Genomic DNA, 20,045 nt, shown 5'->3' with positions numbered 1-20,045 from the left:
TTACATGTCATCTGTTGCTCGTGGGAATTACACGTTATAATTATCGTCTCGGCTAACGGCACCGAAATGTCGCGTCCTTATAACGTATTTAATTAACTGCAATTATATAAAACGACCTCTCTTCTAACGAACTCGTCCCCGACGCGAGTCCAACGATTCAATGACAATTGCATATCATCTGTCGCACGGAAATTAATACTGTAATTGCTATTTCAGTAATGAATTAACCAGCGACGAGAATTCCGACGTGCATTTTGATTTATTGACGATTGCACTTCGTGCGGGCGGCGAGCGACATGGCAATTAAATTTCTTTTCTATCGCAAGCGCCGGGGGCTTCACCGACCATTCCGCATTGTCATTGTAAACATTCGCGGGAGACACGGCCGGGGCGCGGCATTTCTGCGCGCCGGGCCGCATTCGCAACATTTTCAATTAGCGCAGATCAATGAGAATGTCCAATCATTGGCCATTCATCGGGTACAATTAATGCGCCATTATCCCGAGCTGTTGCCCGTGCGACGCGGCCCCTATCCCCACGTGCCGAATGCACCGTGATTATTGTTGCCATTCGTCGCTAATTGCGCGTACGCGTAATATACGCATCCAAAACGCGCATTTCGCCCCTCAAGGACACGGCTGTCGTACGTGCGTCACATGCGCAACTGCACATGAGAGAGGGAGAGCGCGTATTTCTCTGACATCCACACCCCTCCCCCTCCCCCAGTAATCCAATCGTATTATGTTTGAGATTTAATACATAATACATCGTGCGATCGATCACGCAAGTCCACTTTGTGCGTCTTCGCAGATTGATATTAATCGTGTATACATATATTTCCACATCGAGACAGAGTTGTACAGTTTAGCATTAACGCAAGAGTTGGATCGTTTTCGTAAAGCCGTGATCAGACTAAAGATTGAGATTGAATTGGAATTTGACCGATCAAAGCAAAGTCCACTAAACTCTGAGATTGGTTTTTCCTTTTTTCTGATTGATTAAATTCCTATCCGATCTTAGTCTCAATCTCTGTACTGATACGGGTATAACGATTCACGAAAAAAGAAAGATTGCACGGAAAGGACGGAAGTTTCGCTGGAATACAGATCTGGAAATAATTATGTTGAACCATTAGAAAATTTATATTGGCCCTTTAAGAATTGGTTGTTGGAACGTCAAAACTTTTTGCAGCAGTATCATGTATCATCATGCTTGAACATCTTACATTTAAATTATCTATCTTACATTTAAACTATCAAATTATTTTGATGATCCAACATAAAGTTATTTTTTGTATCCAGCTAAATTTTCAAATAGTACAATAAAATTGTTTTTTCCGTGGAGTCGAAAAGTCATCACAGACTTCTTATTTGACGATTGGATAAAAACGTGAACATTTTTATGTGTTAATATAAGAAAACTGTATTATTGACTACTTTCGACATCTCACGCAGCTCGAAGAAAGATACGAGAAATATATTACAGTTATTGATTTTTAAAAATAAAAGGAAACTTTTAATACAGCTCTGAGTAGCAGTTTGAAATAGAGAAGAGTATCAAATCTTTTTTTCTTTTTTTTCTCACTGTTTGTGTAGCAAAGTATTTCAAAATACATAATGAATAAACTTTCCAAGCTTATGAGATTAAAATTTTATAGAAAGAACAATCTTTTTTTATCTTATATAATAAAAAAGGAAAATGTTCTCGAAAATCGACTTTATGACCAAATAGAGAATATCTTATCAAATTTGAAAAATTTATTAATTATCATTATTAATTATCAGGATCGCCGCATCTTGAGAAAAACACGCGATTACAGATTACTCGTTAATTTATTTCCTATTTACAATTTCTAATATAACAATAGTCTTGAAAATAAGTGGGTACATATGTTATCGGAAAAATTCTGTTTTTTCACATTTTTACAATGATCCAATTTCTTGAAACACAATCAGGATTTGTTCTCAATTTAAATAACTATGTGACCATGCTAAAAAGCTCGTTGAAAAATTTTCTATATCATATCGCACACGTGACAATAAGTCGAGATTAATTGCGACGTTAATTTTAACCCAATCGCGAGTCTTTGCCGGAGATCAACGACGAATGTTCGAATTTCTCAGTTATCCGTCCTGCAGCGGGGCGAGAGCACCCGGTTTAGCGGCGGACATGCACTTCCGGGACAACGTGATCGCATTCATCGGGCCGGCCTGCGCCTTCGCCCTGGAACCGGTGGCACGTCTCGCGGCCTACTGGAATACTCCAATTATCACTGGCATGGGTGATCAAGTAGGTCGTACTTACTTTCGCGCTATAGACATACACGTACCACCATCCGATTATCAACAATATTATTCCCAGCCTACGTATTTTATTCGCGCGATTCATTTCCCGTAATAGACCTTGCATTTGCGTAATCCGGCACATTTAACATTATTATTAATCTTGTATCGATGATTCCCTCAAGAGTATACAGAGTCCGAGTATGCAGAGGGCTACCGTTGCGCAATAATAACTGTAAATTCGTGAAATTGCGTTAAATTATAAATATTAATCTGCCATTTCGCATCCCTCTCATTTTTCCTGTCCCATTTTAATGTCGCACCGTACGCTTTGATATTAAAACAAATCGCTGTACTACCAACGTTAATATCAAATTATGTGAAACGTGATTATCGCTTTCTTGCGAACCAAGCCTCCCTCGCAGGGCGAACTGTCAGTCACATCTGGCATTCTTGGAAGGATCCATAAATGGAAGAACGAAACGGTAAGGAGTCACGAAAATCTTGTAAAATCTTTTTTTTTCTTTTCTTTTCCTTAATTACCGCAAGTTGAACGTTGTTAAGCACTTGTGATAACTGCGTCTTGTCCAACAGTTTGTTTTATAAACATAGTATTATTATATCTTAATTAGTTGTGCACTAATTAGACGACAGTCTGGGAAAGATAAATGTATGTATAATGTTACCTTATCCCTTCGTATAAAAGTTAATAAGCCCGGGATTATAATAATGCTAAACGCCACGAGTTTTCGCAGTGTTTCATAATAATTATCACCATATTCCGTCTTACTTACATATTTTATTTATAATACATCAATTATATTGACATTCTTTAGCATATTGTTTCGACAAGAGATAAAATCTCGCGAAAAAGTAGATTTTTCTAGAAATTTTTTTTCGTAGCGATCGATCTTCTCGCGACGGGAACGGAGCTTTCGTCTTAACACATCTTTCACTTTCTTCTCGAAGGGAATTTTTAAAGACAAAAGCAAGTATCCCACTTTAACGAGGATGTCGTACTGCCAGTGCCGATTGCGACTCGTCTTCGCCAGCGTGTTCAAGGAGTTCGGCTGGTCCCACGTCGCGCTGATACTGGACAGGTCGGATCTGTTCTCGCTGACGGTAGGAAAGAATCTGGAGTACGGCCTGCGTAAGGACGGACTCCTGAAGTTCGTGAGGGAGTTGGACGGGAACTCCGAGGACGAGTCGTATCACCTCTATCTGCGCGACGCGAGTATGTACGCCAGAAGTGAGTGATCGCTCCTTGTCTTATGTTTGCGGGGTGTCCTAACTTGAATTCGCTCGAAAGATAAATGAAGGAGAATTGAATTTATTAGGAGAGATAAATCTCTGTTCTATCCGCGCGGCGAATGAAAATCATGCTGCGCGCTCTTGACGGCGATTTAAAAAACAGATCATCTTTTGACAGTCGTGATACTCAGCGTTCGCGGAACACTAGTCAGGAAATTTATGCTGGCCGCCCACGAATTAGGCATGACGAGAGGGGACTGGGCTTTCCTCGACGTCGAGATATTTCACGTAAGGTGTCATAGAAAGTGAGAAAAAAAAAATATACTATAATCCCCCGTTATACATGATCGTGACGGCGAAACTACATCCACGGATGACACCTCTCCGTCAATGTTAAAGCGATCAAACAATTTTTGAAGGGTTCCTACTGGGGTGATCACGACTGGGAGGTCGGGGACGAGGACGACGCTAATGCCAGGAAGGCCTACGAGGCACTGCTGAGGGTGTCTCTTCTCCAGCCGACCAGCCCGCGATTCCAGGGTTTCGCCGACAGAGTCAGGCATCGCGCGCAAACCGATTACAATTACACGTTTCTGGAGGGTGAAGAAGTGAGCCGCTTGAAATAATATTTCTGTAATTGAATCTAAAGAACGCAACGAGATTTTTCGCAAAAGAAAATTGCAACTTTTCGAAGGCGAAAAGGATTCAAGGACAATTATCAATGAAGAAAATCGATCGAAGGGTGTGAAAATAAAATTCTCGCTTTCTCCGCAGGTGAACTTCTTCGTCGGAGCATTTTACGACGGGGTTTACTTGTTAGGAATCGCGCTGAACGAGACTCTGGCCAAGGGCGGCGATATCAGGGACGGCATATCTATAACGAGGAGAATGTGGGATCGAAACTTCATGGGTATTACGGGTCACGTCAGGATAGACGACAATGGGGATCGTGACGCGGATTACAGCATCCTTGATTTAGATCCCATTACCGGAAGGTCATTGAACGTCCATGCAATCTGCTCGACACGGCTTTATCGTTGGCGATCAAGGGTGTTTCGCAATTTATGAATTCACGATTAAACGTCACGGAAATTGGATTTTTTTCTCAATAAAATAAAGATGCCGTAGATTATCTTAATGCATCGAGGAAGAGTAGCTCTTTGCAACGTTAAAGAAAATAAAAGAAATTCTAGAAAAACACGATACGAGATAAGGGCCACAATTGAGCCGATTTTGAAATATCATTAACGCTGCGTGTTAATATTTAAAATATCACACATAAATCATCGAGGATAAGACAGTGGCGTCTTACAGGTTTGAAGTGGTCTCTCATTATTTGGGATTAAATCGAGAATACAATCCTGTGCCTGGCAAGAGGATCCACTGGCCGGGAGGAAGGGAAGGACCCCCGCCAGATATTCCGGAGTGCGGTTTTCTAGGAAATGATCCGGATTGCACATCGAGGAGAGACGCTTACACGTTTGTAGCTTACACGGGCATAGCGCTCGCCGTGTTTCTGCTCGCTGCGATTACAGCCGCGTGTCTTTTATACAGGTACGCTCGACGATTTAATCTGATCGGTTCAAATTTTGTATAATACAAACGTAAAGTTAAAGAGATAAAAGTAGAAGAGATGCCAATGTCAAAAACACTTTTTTTGCATAGGCATTTGCGATTGTCCGCCGATCTCAATAACATGTCCTGGCGTGTAAGACCCGAGGAGTTGCTTCTGGAAGTCGGGAAACAGTTCTCGTCGAAGATAAATCTGCATCAAGCGATGTCCGACGCAAACGTGAGCGATAAATTGCACGAAGCGACAAGAGATCATTTAATTTTATTTATTATTTAATCGTAAGACTCAAAACTGATTTGTTACTTAATCGTAGAATTACGGACTGGAACAGAGGATACGTCGCGGTTCGCAGATCAGTTGCGAGTCTCTGCCGCCTACGACGGTCTTCACTACTATCGGGATATACAAGGGCGAGAGAGTGGCTATAAAGAAAATCACGAAGAAGAAAGTGGTCGACGTAACAAAGAAGTTGCTCTGGGAAATCAAGCAGGTCAGAGACGTGGCATCGGAGAACACAGTGAGGTATATATATATCTTTCAACAGTAGAAAATCTTCTTCCGTATTTTATTTCATAAATAATCAAGAGGATAGTCACGCGGTTTCAGACGCGCGCGAACCGATTTCACTCACGCCGAGAGCATGATCGTTCGCAAAATTTCTTTGTTAGTATTTTTTCGAGAGTATTTTTTCAATGATATGACGTCGTAACTTCAACGTGTCAGTCTCTTGCCATTTATTAATAAATTGTGTTGCTCGTTAGATTTATCGGGGCTTGCCTCTGCTCGCCGTCACCGACTGTCTTGATCCTTACCGAATACTGCCCCCGAGGATCGTTGAAGGACGTTTTAGAAAACGAGGCGATTAAGCTGGATTGGAATTTTCGGATGTCCCTAATTCACGATATCGCTAAGGTAGGGGCGGACGTACACAGTAAAAAATAAAATCCACTCTAATCCAAAATCCAGAAAGTCCACTCTAAATTTTAAGTTAAAATAACTCTTATTTTAAGTTATTAAGTTAAAATAAGAGTTATTTTAACTTAACTTTTGAGTTATTTTAATTTAAAATTTAGAGTGGATTTTCTGAGACATACAAAAAGTGTTAAATTTTATTGTTTACTGTGTAAAAAAAGTTGTCTCTTGTTAAGTTTTTTAATATATATCTCAACATTTAACATCAATTTCTTTGATTCAAAGAAATATTTTTCTACTCGAAGAAACATTTCTTTGGGTGAGCTTAACTGAGCCTATAATTTTGATTAATTGGTATATCATGTATTTAAGCGGGCGAAAGCGATAAAGAGAATGTTTCCTCACAGGGAATGTCGTATCTTCACGCCAGCGAGGTTTCAGCTCATGGAAAATTACGATCGTGCAATTGCCTGATCGACGGTCGCTTCGTATTAAAAATCTCGGACTTTGGCCTCAAAACTCTCACCACGCCCTCCGACTTGATTATGGACGAGAGCTATTACACCAGTGAGAAAAAAAATGCAACATGAATATATTGATACATTAAAAGTGCACATCAATATAATTGTTAGTCTTTATTTGCAGAATTACTTTGGATTGCCCCGGAACTTGTGCCATTGACGGTAACACCCGGAAGCGCCGCGACGCAGAAGGGCGATGTTTACAGCTTCGCGATTATCCTGGAAGAGATAGTGGTCCGCGGTGGTCCGTACGAGGTAGCCAGAACCTTTATGACGGCGCAAGAGGTGCGATCCGTTTCATTCCAGTCTTTTTAATTCTGATTTTACCTTGATTTCTTTATCATGCCGATGTCTTTGCTGCGAAGATCGTGAACAGGGTATCGGCATCGGAGAATCCCCCCTTGAGACCGGAAGTCGCGCCAAAGGACTGTCCGCCGGATATACTGTCGTTGATGGAGAGGTGCTGGCACGAAGTCCCCGACGAACGGCCCAGTTTCCACGCGATTCGCGGCACGATACGAGGAATCATGAAGTACTTTCATTAAAAATGAACCGCTATGGCACACAGACGATTCAGTTGCATCGATTCGACTTTTTATATATTATATCTTGATATCCTGACGACGAATCGTCATGTCGTCATTGCTCTTAAGCTATAAAATATAACTATGCTACAATAAAGAATCGCGTGCAAATTTCAGGGGATATTGCGAGAATTTGATGGACGATCTGCTACGACGGATGGAGCAGTACGCCAACAACTTGGAGGCCCTCGTTGAAGAGAAAACCGAACAGTTGAGCTTAGAGAAACGTCGCAGCGAGGAACTGCTGTATCAAGTGCTCCCGAGGTACCGGAATCATTAATCGTCGCTTAATCGAGGTCTTCGAATCTTTGCTCTTTTTTAACAGATCGAATTTTTAAAGGCAAGTCGCCGGTCAGCTAATGGCTGGGGAGATGGTGCAACCGGAGCAGTTCGAATGCGTCACCATCTACTTCAGCGATATCGTCGGTTTCACGGCGTTATGCGCACAGAGCACGCCGATGGAAGTCGTGGACTTTCTGAACGATTTGTACAGTACCTTCGACAGTATTATCGGATTCTACGACGTTTACAAGGTAAACATGGAACAAATTAGAGGAAATAAACGCACAGTAAATTATTAATTCTGGAAAGGAGAGGCACATTTACATTAAAACTCAGTCAAGCTCCAAACTTTAATTTTGTTGACAAATTCCGGGAAATAACTTCGAGGAAGGAAATTATCTTGAAATCATTGAGACTGATTCGCAGGTGGAGACTATAGGAGACGCGTATATGGTGGCGTCGGGTCTTCCGGAGAGAAACGGTGATGAACACGCGAGGGAGATTGGACTGATGGCTCTAGCGATATTGGACGCCGTCAGATCGTTCACCATAATGCACAAGCAGAACACTCAATTGAGCGTGCGGATCGGCGTGCACAGCGGTCCGGTTTGCGCCGGGGTGGTGGGTCAGAGGATGCCGCACTATTGCCTGTTTGGCGACACCGTGAACACGGCGTCTCGAATGGAATCCTCCGGCCTTCGTAAGACAAATTCTGCATTAGAGCGAAGCAATAGAAAAGACGCGAAAAATTAGAACCTTTAAAATAAAAGATTTTTTTTCGTTTGAATTCGGCGTAGGAAGGTAAAAATTAATTGCAATATGTGTCTGGCAGCTTTGAGAATACACGTCTCCGAGGCGGCGAAGAATATCCTAGACAAGTTCGGGACGTTCGACCTCGAGCTCAGAGGGGAGGTGGAACTGAAGGGAAAGGGTAGGGTGATATCTTACTGGTTGACCGGTTGCTCGGAGCCTGACTCCAGGTTGGCCGTGCCGAGGTATCGCAGGCTCAGCAGCAGTCTACCTGAAAATAATTTGAATCCACTAATCTTTCCGCCCAATAACACGAACGGCCCGAAAACCAGCAACAACACCTTCATCAACTTGGCGGAATTATAAATGTAGTTAGCTCGTTAGAGTACGACGAGGAGGTTGTAATTTGGAAGTGTAGAGAAGAGAGGAATTTCTAATGTGCCACACTTAAGGTATAAACATATGTGCAAAAATTAGGAATCCGTAAGAATGGTCGTAGAGGCGCTATTTTCTTTTTCGTTTTTTTGGTTTTCCGTTCTTCGATGTGTAAAACCGACTTAACGCTACATCAATGTGAATTGGATGTAATAAAGTAGTGGTAGTCTTATTGCAATTACAACTTTTATTCGGAATTTTACATCAATAGCATCTTATTTATTTAAATAAAACGAAGAACAAACCATAGGCTCTTTGTGGACAGGGGTATGTGTATTAAATTAATATTAGCTAAAGCGATACTGATCATTTAGCTTTACCTTAGGGTACAAGCACATTGCACAATTGGTACGTACAATAATACAATAATTTATCATCTAACAATAATCTACAATAAACTACTCTCTAGTCTTTAGTTTCTTCTTTTTCTTTTTAATGTAAAAGTTCAGATGTAAAAGGGGAATATAAAGCAATTGAACCTAATTTTCCTCAATACTTATGTATTACTGTGCTTTTCATCATATTCGTATATTAATTTTATACAATATTTATCTTCGTCAACATATATTTAAATATTACAATGATATTAGCGTCTCTGAGTCTCCTTCTCTTGTTATTATCGTTATCGTTATCATGATCAATATCGCTACTGTAAAACGATTATAAATCTCTGTGATCTCTATATTCTTATTTGTCATTACGTCTAGCAGATCTCGTCGATCGATTCCATTTGTGACAAAATCTTGACAATAGATATTATCGTTGTAAAACTACTTAGACGCCAGGAACATTATTAGTCTGCAAAACGAAAAATTACACGTTGTACATATGAGTTGCACTTCCATCGTGTATTATATTGTAATAAAGTAACTGCAGTAACTCTACCGCGTTTCTAGAATCGATCTTTTACCTAAAACTGATGGCTTTTGCGGCGAGAAGTCTATTGCACTCGGCCGTGTCTGGTAGCGGCAACGTGAAATACGGGCTCTCATTTTCTTGCTCGGTAAACTCGAATCTGTGAATTCTCGGATGGACTTTCATATCACCAAACGGGCCTTTCAAGATCAAGTAATAAACTGGTAGCGGATAAGTGGTTTTTGTCTTTAGTATCAGCTACGAAACATATTTTCATACTTAGATCGCACAGTGTACATCGTATATCGAATTTATATTTCAATGATCTCCTTTACTTTTAGCTCACGTACAACGCGCACATATAATGAATAACGTGTGATGCGATACTTAAAGCTCTCTCTGAAATTTATAAAGACATGCGGTTTTTCGTACTTGGTAAGTTATGTCTCGCTCTGAACTTTGCGTAGGATCGCGCTGATTACTGTTGATCCTGGCCTTCACTACCCACTGATTGTTGAAAGCGCCGAATCGTGAGGTCTCATAAAATAGTTTATGAATAAATTCGTCAGTACGATACGGCTTCATCTGTAAATCTACAAATGATAAAATTTTACAGATAACTGTTAAATCCTTCGAGAATCGTCTGTAGCTATGAAAGAGAGACAAGGTACAACAAAAAGGCAAGTCGAGACAGCGTTAAAATTAACGTCATAACAGAAACAGTCTAGTTAAATTCCCGTTGCTTCTAAGAAAAAAAAAATTATACGATATACGTTTTCTTTCTGGTAATCTACAAATTATTTTAATCTATCTGCCTAATATGTTATAATAATTCTTAACAATTGATACAGACCGTTGAACGTGATTTTCTCGTAGGACAAAAGATCAAAGACATTGTCATAGAGCCTACGTTCTTCCAATGTACGGGCATCGATCTCGCGCAAAGCCTCCATCACGTCCGCACCCGTACGATGAGGATGAGCGCAGTGACCCTCGTGCTCCGGGATCTCGTGATTCGGACCTCGCCAAGGACAACCGATTCTACTATATTTGCAACTAGATATCCTGTACAAGTAATTAGATATTGATTGAGCACACGCATACATAAGATACGTTGTACATCAAGGAGAGAGCAAGGGTAAGCTGTGAGAAAACTTTATGGAGGGTTTTGGGACCTACACATTTCTAATCTGCGATACATATTAAAATTTAAGAAAGTTATGTTTGTACACATAAGTAATTGCCTTCTACTACTACGTATTTGAGCGATCCACCTGTAAGTATATTGTAATGAGATCAGTTGCACAATTAGAGATGTCAATGAGAAATCTCCCCCGGACGCGTGATAAGATCGTAAATTTTGCCTTACGAATTTACCTTTCCTCGCACATAGCCTCCTCATGATGCTCTAAGGAATTTCGTGGAAACTCCTTCGCACAATATTGACATTCGGCGGGTAACTCGGACACAGCTTTTTCAACCGCCAGATTTCGTGACGCCGTGGTTTTGCTGATTTCGATTCTGCAATTGGGGCATGTTGCCATCTCGTCCCGCAGCCTGGCATCTGCGAGGACATGAGTGAAGCAACCCGCACACATCAAATGTCCATTAGCACACTGTGAACATCATTGCAGCATGTATTATTAGCGTTCTTGAGGGTTTCGTTAAACTTTTCTTTTTTTTTATATATATATATGTATATATAAAAAGGCTAAACACCTAGTTCTCATATATATCTAGAAAAAATTTATTATCTCTTTAAATTGCAAATTTTAACGACTTTTTGTGAGAAATGTACAGTCGATTACTGATTCAATTAATAAGTCGTTTTTTTTATTTTTACTTTTTTTTTTACCAACGTTTTGTTACGGATAGTGTTCACTCTCTGACTCTTATTTATGATATACTACAAAACCCCCCCGGAATCAACCCAAATAGAACCAAAAAAATTAATGCCATGTATATTACCATCACTTTGATGTTTAAACCTGAAACACAAAATCGTACGGATACTCATTAATCACAAGTGTACTCATCGAGATTGTCTGTTTAAATTATCGCGAGTACTCTCTAAGGAATTATACTTTTAACCGATAATATCGATGATACAGAAGGGAAGAAACGAGGATGATGACAACGTAGGACAAGTGAAAAGGGGTGTTTTATGCGAAATAACTAACTAATAACCTTTAAGAATATTTATTTTTGTTTTTGCACTATACAGTTTGTACAGATCTTTCTTTGTTTCTGTTTTCGCTTTCTCTCCCTCACTCTCACTCTCTCGCCGTTGACTATAACTGATGGGCATCGGTGTCGCATTAATCTAACAATAGGCCTTTGTATTCTCACTGTATTCTCCGAATGTCCCTGTCACTCGATAGATAGTCTCTTATAGTAAACATAGCATCTTTCGTATAAGAAAATCATCCAAAATATTATTATATATTATATACTAAACAACTACAGAGATCTAGAATCTTAAGTACTTCACTATTTTATCTAACCGATTTAATTAGAGACACTAGTGAACACGGGGCTTCTTCAACCCCCCGCTATTCCGTGAGAACGACAGAAACAAACATCGTTCTTTATAAAATGCGATGGGTTTCATGTAAAAGAAAGGGGGTGGGCAGGGTGTGCGGGGACGTTTGCAGAAATTTACAAAACTGAAAGAATACAATGGATAAGTCTTCGTGTCACAAATGAAAGCGTCTACGTTTGCATAGGGGACTTTATACTATGAGTTCACGCACGTATGTTCCGTTTAACGCTAAGAATATCAAAATAGGTGATACAGCCTCTCTCGTACTGCGTTACAATTAGTAATTATTATAAATCCCTTCACGCCGCCTACGTCTCTCTCTCGCGTCTTCAGTATTCTAAAGAGAATCGAGATGAAAAAAATTAACGGGTATTCTGGGGAATATCTACAGTTTTCACCGTATGATTAGCTGCATGCATACACACAACAAGTCGAGAATGCTGCTTGACATTCTCTCTACGGTACCTCTGCTCAGGGACTTCCAAGGTACCACCTATATCATCTCTTCAGCAATTGAAATTATACGAACGCCGCGTTTATACGCGGGCATAGTTGTGGTGAGGGGAGGGCGGATATATAAATAACTGCGAAAATATAGCGAATGCGCGCACATAAGAAATTCTATGTAACTTTTTTATGTATCAAGAAATTCTCTTTCAAGCAAGTTTCAAATATTTGGCGTTACAAGGCAAAGATATGCGCACGCGTATCTTACAGTTTTAAATGTAAATCGAGTCGATCTATGAATATTGCAAAGGAAAAAAAAATCGTGTTCGTATATCACACAGGCTTGCCACACAGAGACTCACCGATAGACATATCAACGGGGCATATCATTTTCTCTCTAATATAAAGAAAAAAATATAAAATCACCTACCTGCGGAAAACTTAATATGCCTTGTCTTGTCTCAATGGACAAACTCATTATTCGACCTGTGTATAAAGCTCAGTTTATGAAAAAACAGAGGGGTGTGGGGGGGGGGAGACTATACGATTACTATTATACTATCACTATTTTTGGGGTTTTTTTTTCGACGTATAGCATTATCGTTTAATATTATTGACATTAGGCTGAAATGAGAAACAACAAGGGAACAGTGATTCATGTTACATCACGATTAACATTCGAATTGCCGGTAGTACAAAAATAGAAAAAAAAATGGCAACTATTCGACAGAGGTTCGTTAGTTCCACACCTAGCGCGCAAGCGACTTGCTGTCACAGCGTAAAAGAAAAGGAGAAGCAAAAGATGGAAACGGAGAGAGAGAGAGAAAAAAAAAAGAATTTTTAGCAGAAGGATAAAGTTCGAAGGAGGAGAGAGGGCCGCTGGGAACAACGAGGGAGGTAGCGATAGCGCGACGAGACATTTCTGTTTTTACACATAGCGTAAAAAAAATTTTCTCCCAGAATTAACAGCACATAGTTTCTATAATACACGAGGTATCTGCAGACTCTAATTCTTTCGGCAAAGAGACGGAGACTTCTGGTCACAGGCTTGTACCTAGGGAGGAGAATCTCGCGGAAAGAGATATCGCAGCCACGAGACAAACCGATTGATCGTCCTCATCTTCCGCGGGGACATGAGGCTCGCGCGCGACCGTCTCTATATACGCATCGTCGCTCTAAAAATCGACCTCTGAGCGAACGGGTCGATGGACTGCCGCGAGTGCCGCGACGAGTAGGCCGTCGCAGGCAGCGGGAGCGGGAGCGAGGGGGGAAGGGGGTCGCGGGGCCGCGTCTTGACTCACGTATCCCGGACGTCATGAATTTTGAGAGGACAAGAGCAGATTTCATTTATCTTGCCGATAACGACACGAGGCTGCTGCTCGTTACGCCAGGCCTCCCGTGGAGTAGGTGGAGAAGAAGGAGAAGGGGGAGGAGGAGGAGTAGGTGGGCCGACCTACCTGATAGACGGCCGCGCGAGGCAGATCGAGGCATACTGCGCAGCAGAGGATGCCGCCCAGGCGGTGCTCCAACTTCTGCTCGGTTTTCGCGGCGTCCTCGGCGCGCATCGTCTTGCGCCGCTTCTTGTCGGGCTCGTGGAAGTCCTCAGGCTTGTCGTGCTCCTCGCGCAACGGCACCGCGACGGCGGGAGCCGCCGCCGTCGCGGCTACCTGCTCCACGACGCCGCTCGACGATGCGGGCTCGTTGCTCGGGTCCGCCATGTTGCTTGTTTTGGAGTTTTCCCCTGAGCGAACGCGAGAAATGCGCAGATGTAAAGAGACGCCGTTCCTCCACCTCTCCCTCTCTTTCCCGCTCGTTCTCTCTTTCTCTCTCTCTCTCTCTCTCACTCACACGCGTGCCGTCGCTCGCCCTGACCTGACGTAATGCAACGCGCGCACTAGAGTGCTCCCCTCGCGCGGGCCTCCACCTTCGCTCGCCCTTTCTCAGCCCTTTTTTCTCCTCTCCACTCACCCTTTTGGATTGCACACTCGCGGCGCCCGGAGCTCTCTAGCGCGCCGCTGAGTCGGATGCTGACCGTGCCGCGCCGGAAACTAATAATTTTCGGGGTAACCCTGACATAAGTGCGGGTAACCTCGTAACATATAAACACTCGGCATGTGCAAATATATATATGGTATACGTATAGATAACGTCCAGACTAATTTAACTTAGCAAGTCGCAGATCTAAAAGATGTCGTGAACCTTGGTCTCCCTTCCGCACACTTTCCAGCTGTGCTCTTACACGCACGTTCCACACGTTCGCATAATTTTCGTGGGGATCTTCCGAATGAGGTTATGTCGCGCGCGGCCGCTCCGCGACCGAGAAGGCGAGAAAAGGCGTGAAGTTCGGCGAGCGTCGATCAACGTCGATCGGTGAAAGCGGTCGACGGCGGCGCGAGGAAGGAGAATAATCGATTCTCAGTCGTCGGGAGGAGAGTCGATCGATCGATCGAGCGTCGCGGTAATCAACGGCGAACGGGAGTAGCGGGACATGGCGCGGGGAAATGCGGCAACGGTCGCGCACAGGGGGGGGGAGAGAGAGAGAGAGAGAGAGAAAAATTGACACTGCAGAACGACGGGAACGATGCAAACCGACGACGAATCCGCGGCTGGGGATCGATCAATCGCGAGCGAACAAGGTGGACGGCGCGGGCTCTCTGACTGGCGGAAGCGGGGTGTACATACGTTGGCGGGGGTCAGTGATCGAGCACGCCACGCCGCTTTGTTTATGCGCGCCGTGGGATTTAAAGACGGGATTTAAAAACGGTAACTGACGGCGAGAGGGCTCCAAAAACCGAAAACTTTTTTTTTTTTATAATCCAAGCACGTTAAACGATCCAATAAAATAAACGTATGAACCCATGTATTTGTATAAAACGAATTAAGGTTAGGTTCCAAAACGTTTTTTTTTTTCGAGGAAAATTTTACTCGAAGTTTATATAGTACGCGTAACGTATACTGTACTTGATTATATCGAGTAAAATTTTCCTCGGAGAGGATGTTTTGGGATGTAGCTCAAAAATATATACACAACACTTCGTACAACGCTTTCAATTAATTTTTTTTAAACGTAGAATTACTTTCCGATTTTTTTGATTATATTACCATAATTACTCTGTGTTATAATCTATTAATTTTTTACAATTAATAAATAATTATTTAATTACTAACAATTAATAATAATAAATAAATAGACACATTCATGTCTATTTATATTTATTACACTGTAAAAGATATATACTTCACGTACTCTATTCGATAATTAATTTTCAGTTCGCGCTTCGGAAAACAAAGGAACGATTTTCGAAAGGAACATAGGCAAGATAGCTACAGGCTACAGCAACCCTTCCCCCCTCTCCGCAGGAGATCCCCCGGACAGGAAACGAAGGTAAACCAAGAAGTTGGAGTGCGATCGCAACATATACACACGCAAAATGCGTCTTATTCTCCAAGACGGCAAATCTATATTAGATTTCGCGAATGGAGTCCCGCTGTCAATCGCGCAATAATAAAATCACGTATCCTCGTCGTCGGATCGATCGCTCGGGGCTATCGAAAGCGTGATCAGCGGGGTCAGTGATCGAGCGGACGCTTTGTTTACGTCGATCGAGAGACGCGCCTCCGTGCACGCTCTCCGCGACGAATAATCCCCTTCCCGATCTCAGCGCGTCGTTGGTTCAACATTGGCTCGTGCCTAATCTCCGCGTGAGAATACGGCGATATCGCAATTTCACGTGGTTACTCGCTCACTAGCGAACGATAACGACGGTCCTTGCCAACCGTGACTCATCATTTTCGTCCGTAACTTTTGTTTTAGTATGTCCGAACACGCGTTGACGTTCCAGCGAAATAACAGAGCAGAGCGATCACTCGCGGATCCTGGCAAAATTCTGCCGACGAACAGCGCAGTTATTTCGCATCCTCTATCATTCAACAACATGACCTTCGAGCTCGACTTTCCGGATAATATAGTGATGCGTAGTTGGGACGGAACAAAGCGACTGCTAGATGCCCGCGTGAGAGACGCGTGATTAATATAAAATTTATCGCTAGAAACGATTTGCATTTGCACCGTAAAGTTGGAAATGCATAAAGAATTCTGGACTTATAATTATCTTAAAAAAAAATTGTATATAAAAACGTTGTACAAAATTAAAAAAAAAAGACGTAAAAGTGTACGTACGTAAAATCGAGTCAACAGGGAGGAAGTCGGAGGCTCGCGTTGGGTGCACCGAATGAAATTGCGTCGCGATGTAATGCGTATCGAATGTTAGCTGGACGTAATCTGCGTACTTACACGTGGGCACGCTGGGTATGCGGGCGTATGCGCCGAATTTTCCGTGAAATTTTGCGCGGCTACGGTCAACAGTGATTTTGCGCGATCGGAACGGACGAAGAAGAACGCGACCGAATCGTCCGCGCGTGAGACAAGACTTGAACTATGATGGGGACGCGCCGCATCTGCTGCACCAGATGCACCGTACAGAATTACGAGGACCGACCAATCGCGCGAGGCTCACGAGGCACGCTGAGCGGGGCACGCCGAGATGAACGCGGCGGGCAGCAGCACAAGGGCGTCGGGAAAACTACGCTTCTCGGAGAAACGGACGTGAATCAGCGAAAAGGAGTTCGCGTGTTCTCTCGAAGAAAAAAATATTAATATCTCTTTCATTCATAAATTGACGGCGTCGCTTAAAGAAATGAAAAATAACAAAGGAAAAATATGTAATTTTCCATTTTCATATGGAGCATTGGAAACTCGCAAGATCGCGAGATAAATTTGCATAAATTCCTTCCTCGCGACTCGACTGGACATACCGGAGTAAACAATGACTCGTAAGATTCGCGTGCTCGACAACGCTGAAGGCACAAGAAATAACATTAACTTTCTTTTTAAATACCTTCCTTTTTTTATTAATCACTTTGGTATTGTTGTAGCTGATTTATATCGCATACTCGCACGTGATTATCCCTCCTAAGTTCCACGAATGTACAGCCAAATATATTTCAAAATATATTTGAAAAATGTATTTCACAATATATTTCGAAAAATTGATCTTTATTCGATGATTTTCTCGCACGCTACGTCGTAACGAGATGTCGGTACGCATTCGTTGAAATTTTGCTGTGTGGTCGTACGAAATAATTACGTGCGAATACCGGCTAATTCTCGTGTACATTCGCTGTCTACTGTTATGTAAGGGTTTGATGGAAAACAAATTTATTCGCGCGAAAAGCTCCGATTACTTCGATTCGCCCTTTTCTCAAACGCCACCCTCGATGCATACAAAAATAACGCTCGTTCTTTGTTGAAAAAATTTGATCAAGCTACTACAATACTATAATCTGCAACGGAAAGTTATTTCCTGCAGAGAAAGATTAACATCCTTTGTAACCATCACATTTAACCTGTACATTCAACGATGGTGCACGTGTTGCTAAAAGTTGGAACATACGGCCAATGTCTTGGTTTCTCAACTGCGCAAACCAAACTTAATCGACTTTGCAGTTAGAATGTGCGATCGTTACTCCTTTATTGTTTTATCACACTGCCTGTTAGTCGTTAAACAATATTGTATTGTATTTACATATCCTGAATCACGTTATTTATATGTAGTTTTCCCTGTGGTTCTGAAGAATTCTACTGTTTCACATCAGAAAACTCGGAGAAATGTACAATATAGCGTATTAACGCTACAAAATGTAGAAGAGTAGAAAACTTTCAGTATACGCTGCCGTTACTTAAATATAATCGTTTTCCTAGACATTGTACAACCGAGAATGCGTTTCGAGACGGCTGTCGACTTTGTACTTTCCATATAGTATTCCCGAAATATTCTTCTCGTTATAATCGCGTTTAATATTGTTAGGAATTGACGTGTCTAGTCTAGGTCGAATACAGAACATTCGTCTCACTAACAATAATCTTTATACGCTTTAAATTATTGCTCGGCATAAATAGCTTCTTTCAGGCCACGGCACGCTCACGATAGTCTCTCTTCTCAGCGCAATCCACATGTCAGTTGCGCGATTATCGCTCTATCGCGATATCATTAATAGTATTTTGCTCTGTACATGCGTAACGTGTGCTTAATTTATTAGTATTTACAAATACACAGCTTCTCAGATTGCGACTTTCAGCCAAACAAAAGTCTCTTCTTAAATGCAAAAGTTTCTTCCAAGCTCCTTTATACCTCGTTGAAACTACGCTCCCGCCACATTCTGTCATTCCTTCTCTGAGCAATGTCAATTACATCTGTAAGTGATATAGAAACGGCATGGTTACGAAAATCTGCAGAAAATTTTACATTCGTCGAGAGATGTTACGTATGTTACTCTATCGCACCTGTCGCACCGCGATTCATCTCCGTTGTCATATCCCCATTCAACGATTCCGATAGCTTGTTCTTGTTGACTTGTTGTTGATTTTGCATATCGGTCATAGTCGCGAACATTATGCTGGTGGAGTTCTTTAGTCCAGTATAAGATTGTTCCAATTGCTTGAACTTGCCAATTAGTTCCATGTCCGTTGCACGTATCTCATTCATCTGTTAAATAGAAATATTAACGATCATTAAAGCTACCCTCGATAGAGTTCTGTATTTGTGATACACACTTTCTCTGTTAATTGCTGAATCGATGCTAGAACGGAAGTCTGCTCAGTCATTTTAACGCATTCCCCTTGCAAGGACATCATTGTTGTGTTAATGGCCGCTGTTGCCTCTTGAAGCGAAACCAACTTTTTCTGCAACGATAAGAAGCGAGACGTAAATGCAATTGATACTCCAGTATGTATTTACTATTAAAAATTATATGTTACGTGACACTTACGCGATCCTTGTCCTGATCATCGGCGACCCATTGTAATTTGCTCGACAAGGTCTCGTTGACGTGCGTTAAATTGTTCATTAAATGCAATATTGTGAGGTTTAGTTTATCAGTCTTAACTTGCGTTTCATCGGTGCTCAGTATTTGAGGTTTTTGAGTGATGTTTGACAATTCCAACATAGTGTGCTGTAAAAGTACAGCGATGAAAATGTTTAGAAACACACCCAAGTAAACGTTGAAAAAATTAACTATTTTTCATTTCGTCGATAGATTATATTTACCTTAATACTGCTGATGTTTTGTTGCATGATGGTCTGTGTATCCTGTACCTTCATGTTCGTCTCTTTCAGGGTGTTCACCGTAGCCCCGAGATCCCTTATTTGACTGCCAAACGTTGCAACGCTGGTTGACAACTCGTCCAGACGTTTCGGCAAATTGGCCATCTCGGGCGCGGCTTGAAAGTACTCCTGTACTTTATGCAGATCTTGTTGAATATGCGCCAGCTGCAAAGATATCGATCCGGAAGGGTGTGAGTCATCCCGGAACAGTATCGCAATACCGATGAATTATCGATGTTACTTGTGCGGTTTTACCTGTACCGTAAAATTATTTATCTGCTGCTTGAGATCGGACAGCCTGGAGAAAATTATTGTTTGGTTATTCTGGAGATCTCTCGACAACGAGTGACATTTTTGCAGAGCGTCCGGAACACCCTCGCTGCCCGCTATCACTGTAACGCACAAGAGATTAGGCATAAAAGTACAAAAAAAAAAAAAAAATTACGCG

General features: G+C 42.0%; 4 protein-coding genes across 20 annotated transcripts in view; 2 read left to right on the top strand and 2 right to left on the bottom strand.

The window, feature by feature from the left end:
* Window positions 1–9,474, top strand: part of LOC105203066 (atrial natriuretic peptide receptor 1) — an 82,855-nt gene extending 73,381 nt beyond the window's left edge. For 3 of the 4 annotated variants that reach the window (XM_039458333.1, XM_026133731.2, XM_026133730.2), the window contains 17 exons: window positions 2,124–2,289; window positions 2,696–2,767; window positions 3,252–3,531; window positions 3,712–3,821; window positions 3,953–4,141; window positions 4,308–4,528; window positions 4,848–5,087; window positions 5,199–5,325; window positions 5,420–5,628; window positions 5,868–6,018; window positions 6,426–6,585; window positions 6,664–6,824; window positions 6,905–7,071; window positions 7,241–7,387; window positions 7,464–7,656; window positions 7,832–8,105; window positions 8,238–9,474. In XM_039458333.1, coding sequence (XP_039314267.1) covers window positions 2,124–2,289; window positions 2,696–2,767; window positions 3,252–3,531; window positions 3,712–3,821; window positions 3,953–4,141; window positions 4,308–4,528; window positions 4,848–5,087; window positions 5,199–5,325; window positions 5,420–5,628; window positions 5,868–6,018; window positions 6,426–6,585; window positions 6,664–6,824; window positions 6,905–7,071; window positions 7,241–7,387; window positions 7,464–7,656; window positions 7,832–8,105; window positions 8,238–8,521 — 3,151 coding nt within the window. In that variant the 3' untranslated portion in view covers window positions 8,522–9,474. The remainder of the gene's footprint in view (window positions 1–2,123; window positions 2,290–2,695; window positions 2,768–3,251; window positions 3,532–3,711; window positions 3,822–3,952; window positions 4,142–4,307; window positions 4,529–4,847; window positions 5,088–5,198; window positions 5,326–5,419; window positions 5,629–5,867; window positions 6,019–6,425; window positions 6,586–6,663; window positions 6,825–6,904; window positions 7,072–7,240; window positions 7,388–7,463; window positions 7,657–7,831; window positions 8,106–8,237) is intronic. The other variant, XM_039458332.1, reaches the window with a different exon arrangement.
* Window positions 8,763–16,854, bottom strand: LOC105203067 (cysteine and histidine-rich protein 1 homolog). Of its 2 annotated transcripts, none has more exons than XM_026133737.2 (7): window positions 16,729–16,854; window positions 13,892–14,175; window positions 10,823–11,061; window positions 10,299–10,510; window positions 9,878–10,038; window positions 9,501–9,703; window positions 8,763–9,388 (listed from the first exon to the last, which is right to left on the bottom strand). In XM_026133737.2, exons 2-7 carry the CDS (start codon window positions 14,150–14,152, stop codon window positions 9,361–9,363), a joined length of 1,104 nt encoding a protein of 367 aa, XP_025989522.1. In that variant the 5' UTR covers window positions 14,153–14,175; window positions 16,729–16,854; the 3' UTR covers window positions 8,763–9,360. The 2 variants fall into 2 exon arrangements, with proteins under 2 accessions (XP_025989522.1, XP_025989523.1); XM_026133738.2 differs by lacking the exon at window positions 16,729–16,854 and adding an exon at window positions 14,403–14,538.
* LOC105203058 overlaps window positions 14,902–20,045 on the top strand; it is a 24,937-nt gene continuing 19,793 nt past the window's right edge. For 4 of the 6 annotated variants that reach the window (XR_005576478.1, XR_005576476.1, XR_005576475.1 and 1 more), the window contains exons 1-2: window positions 15,057–15,197; window positions 15,705–15,819. Coding sequence is in view for 1 of the 6 variants with exons in the window: in XM_039458339.1 (XP_039314273.1) it covers window positions 14,936–15,197; window positions 15,705–15,819 (377 nt within the window). In the remaining 5 variants the exon portion in view is untranslated. Of the gene's footprint in view, window positions 15,198–15,704; window positions 15,820–19,930; window positions 20,019–20,045 lie in introns of those variants that run through there. The other 2 variants (XM_039458339.1, XR_005576479.1) reach the window with 2 other exon arrangements.
* LOC105203069 overlaps window positions 17,322–20,045 on the bottom strand; it is an 11,359-nt gene continuing 8,635 nt past the window's right edge. For 6 of the 8 annotated variants that reach the window (XM_011171818.3, XM_039458335.1, XM_039458334.1 and 3 more), the window contains 6 exons: window positions 19,853–19,989; window positions 19,541–19,762; window positions 19,263–19,445; window positions 19,048–19,176; window positions 18,778–18,979; window positions 17,322–18,687 (listed from right to left, as the gene is read on the bottom strand). In XM_011171818.3, coding sequence (XP_011170120.2) covers window positions 18,620–18,687; window positions 18,778–18,979; window positions 19,048–19,176; window positions 19,263–19,445; window positions 19,541–19,762; window positions 19,853–19,989 — 941 coding nt within the window. In that variant the 3' untranslated portion in view covers window positions 17,322–18,619. The remainder of the gene's footprint in view (window positions 18,688–18,777; window positions 18,980–19,047; window positions 19,177–19,262; window positions 19,446–19,540; window positions 19,763–19,852; window positions 19,990–20,045) is intronic. The other 2 variants (XM_039458336.1, XM_026133736.2) reach the window with 1 other exon arrangement.

This window comes from Solenopsis invicta, chromosome 16, assembly GCF_016802725.1.
Source record: "Solenopsis invicta isolate M01_SB chromosome 16, UNIL_Sinv_3.0, whole genome shotgun sequence".
Classification (NCBI taxonomy): domain Eukaryota; kingdom Metazoa; phylum Arthropoda; class Insecta; order Hymenoptera; family Formicidae; genus Solenopsis; species Solenopsis invicta.
The sequence above is the reverse complement of the archived record's forward strand: the minus strand, read 5'-3'. Positions and strand labels throughout refer to the sequence as shown.

Coding starts and splice junctions, on each gene's coding strand:
- LOC105203067 (XM_026133737.2), bottom strand. CDS start 14,152: ATGGCGGACCCGAGCAACGAGCCCGCATCGTCGAGCGGCGTCGTGGAG. Junction 11,062..13,891: donor CTCGCGCGGCCGTCTATCAG/GTAGGTCGGCCC, acceptor TGATGTTCACAG/TGTGCTAATGGACATTTGAT. Junction 10,039..10,298: donor CGAGAAAATCACGTTCAACG/GTCTGTATCAAT, acceptor TATCATTTGTAG/ATTTACAGATGAAGCCGTAT.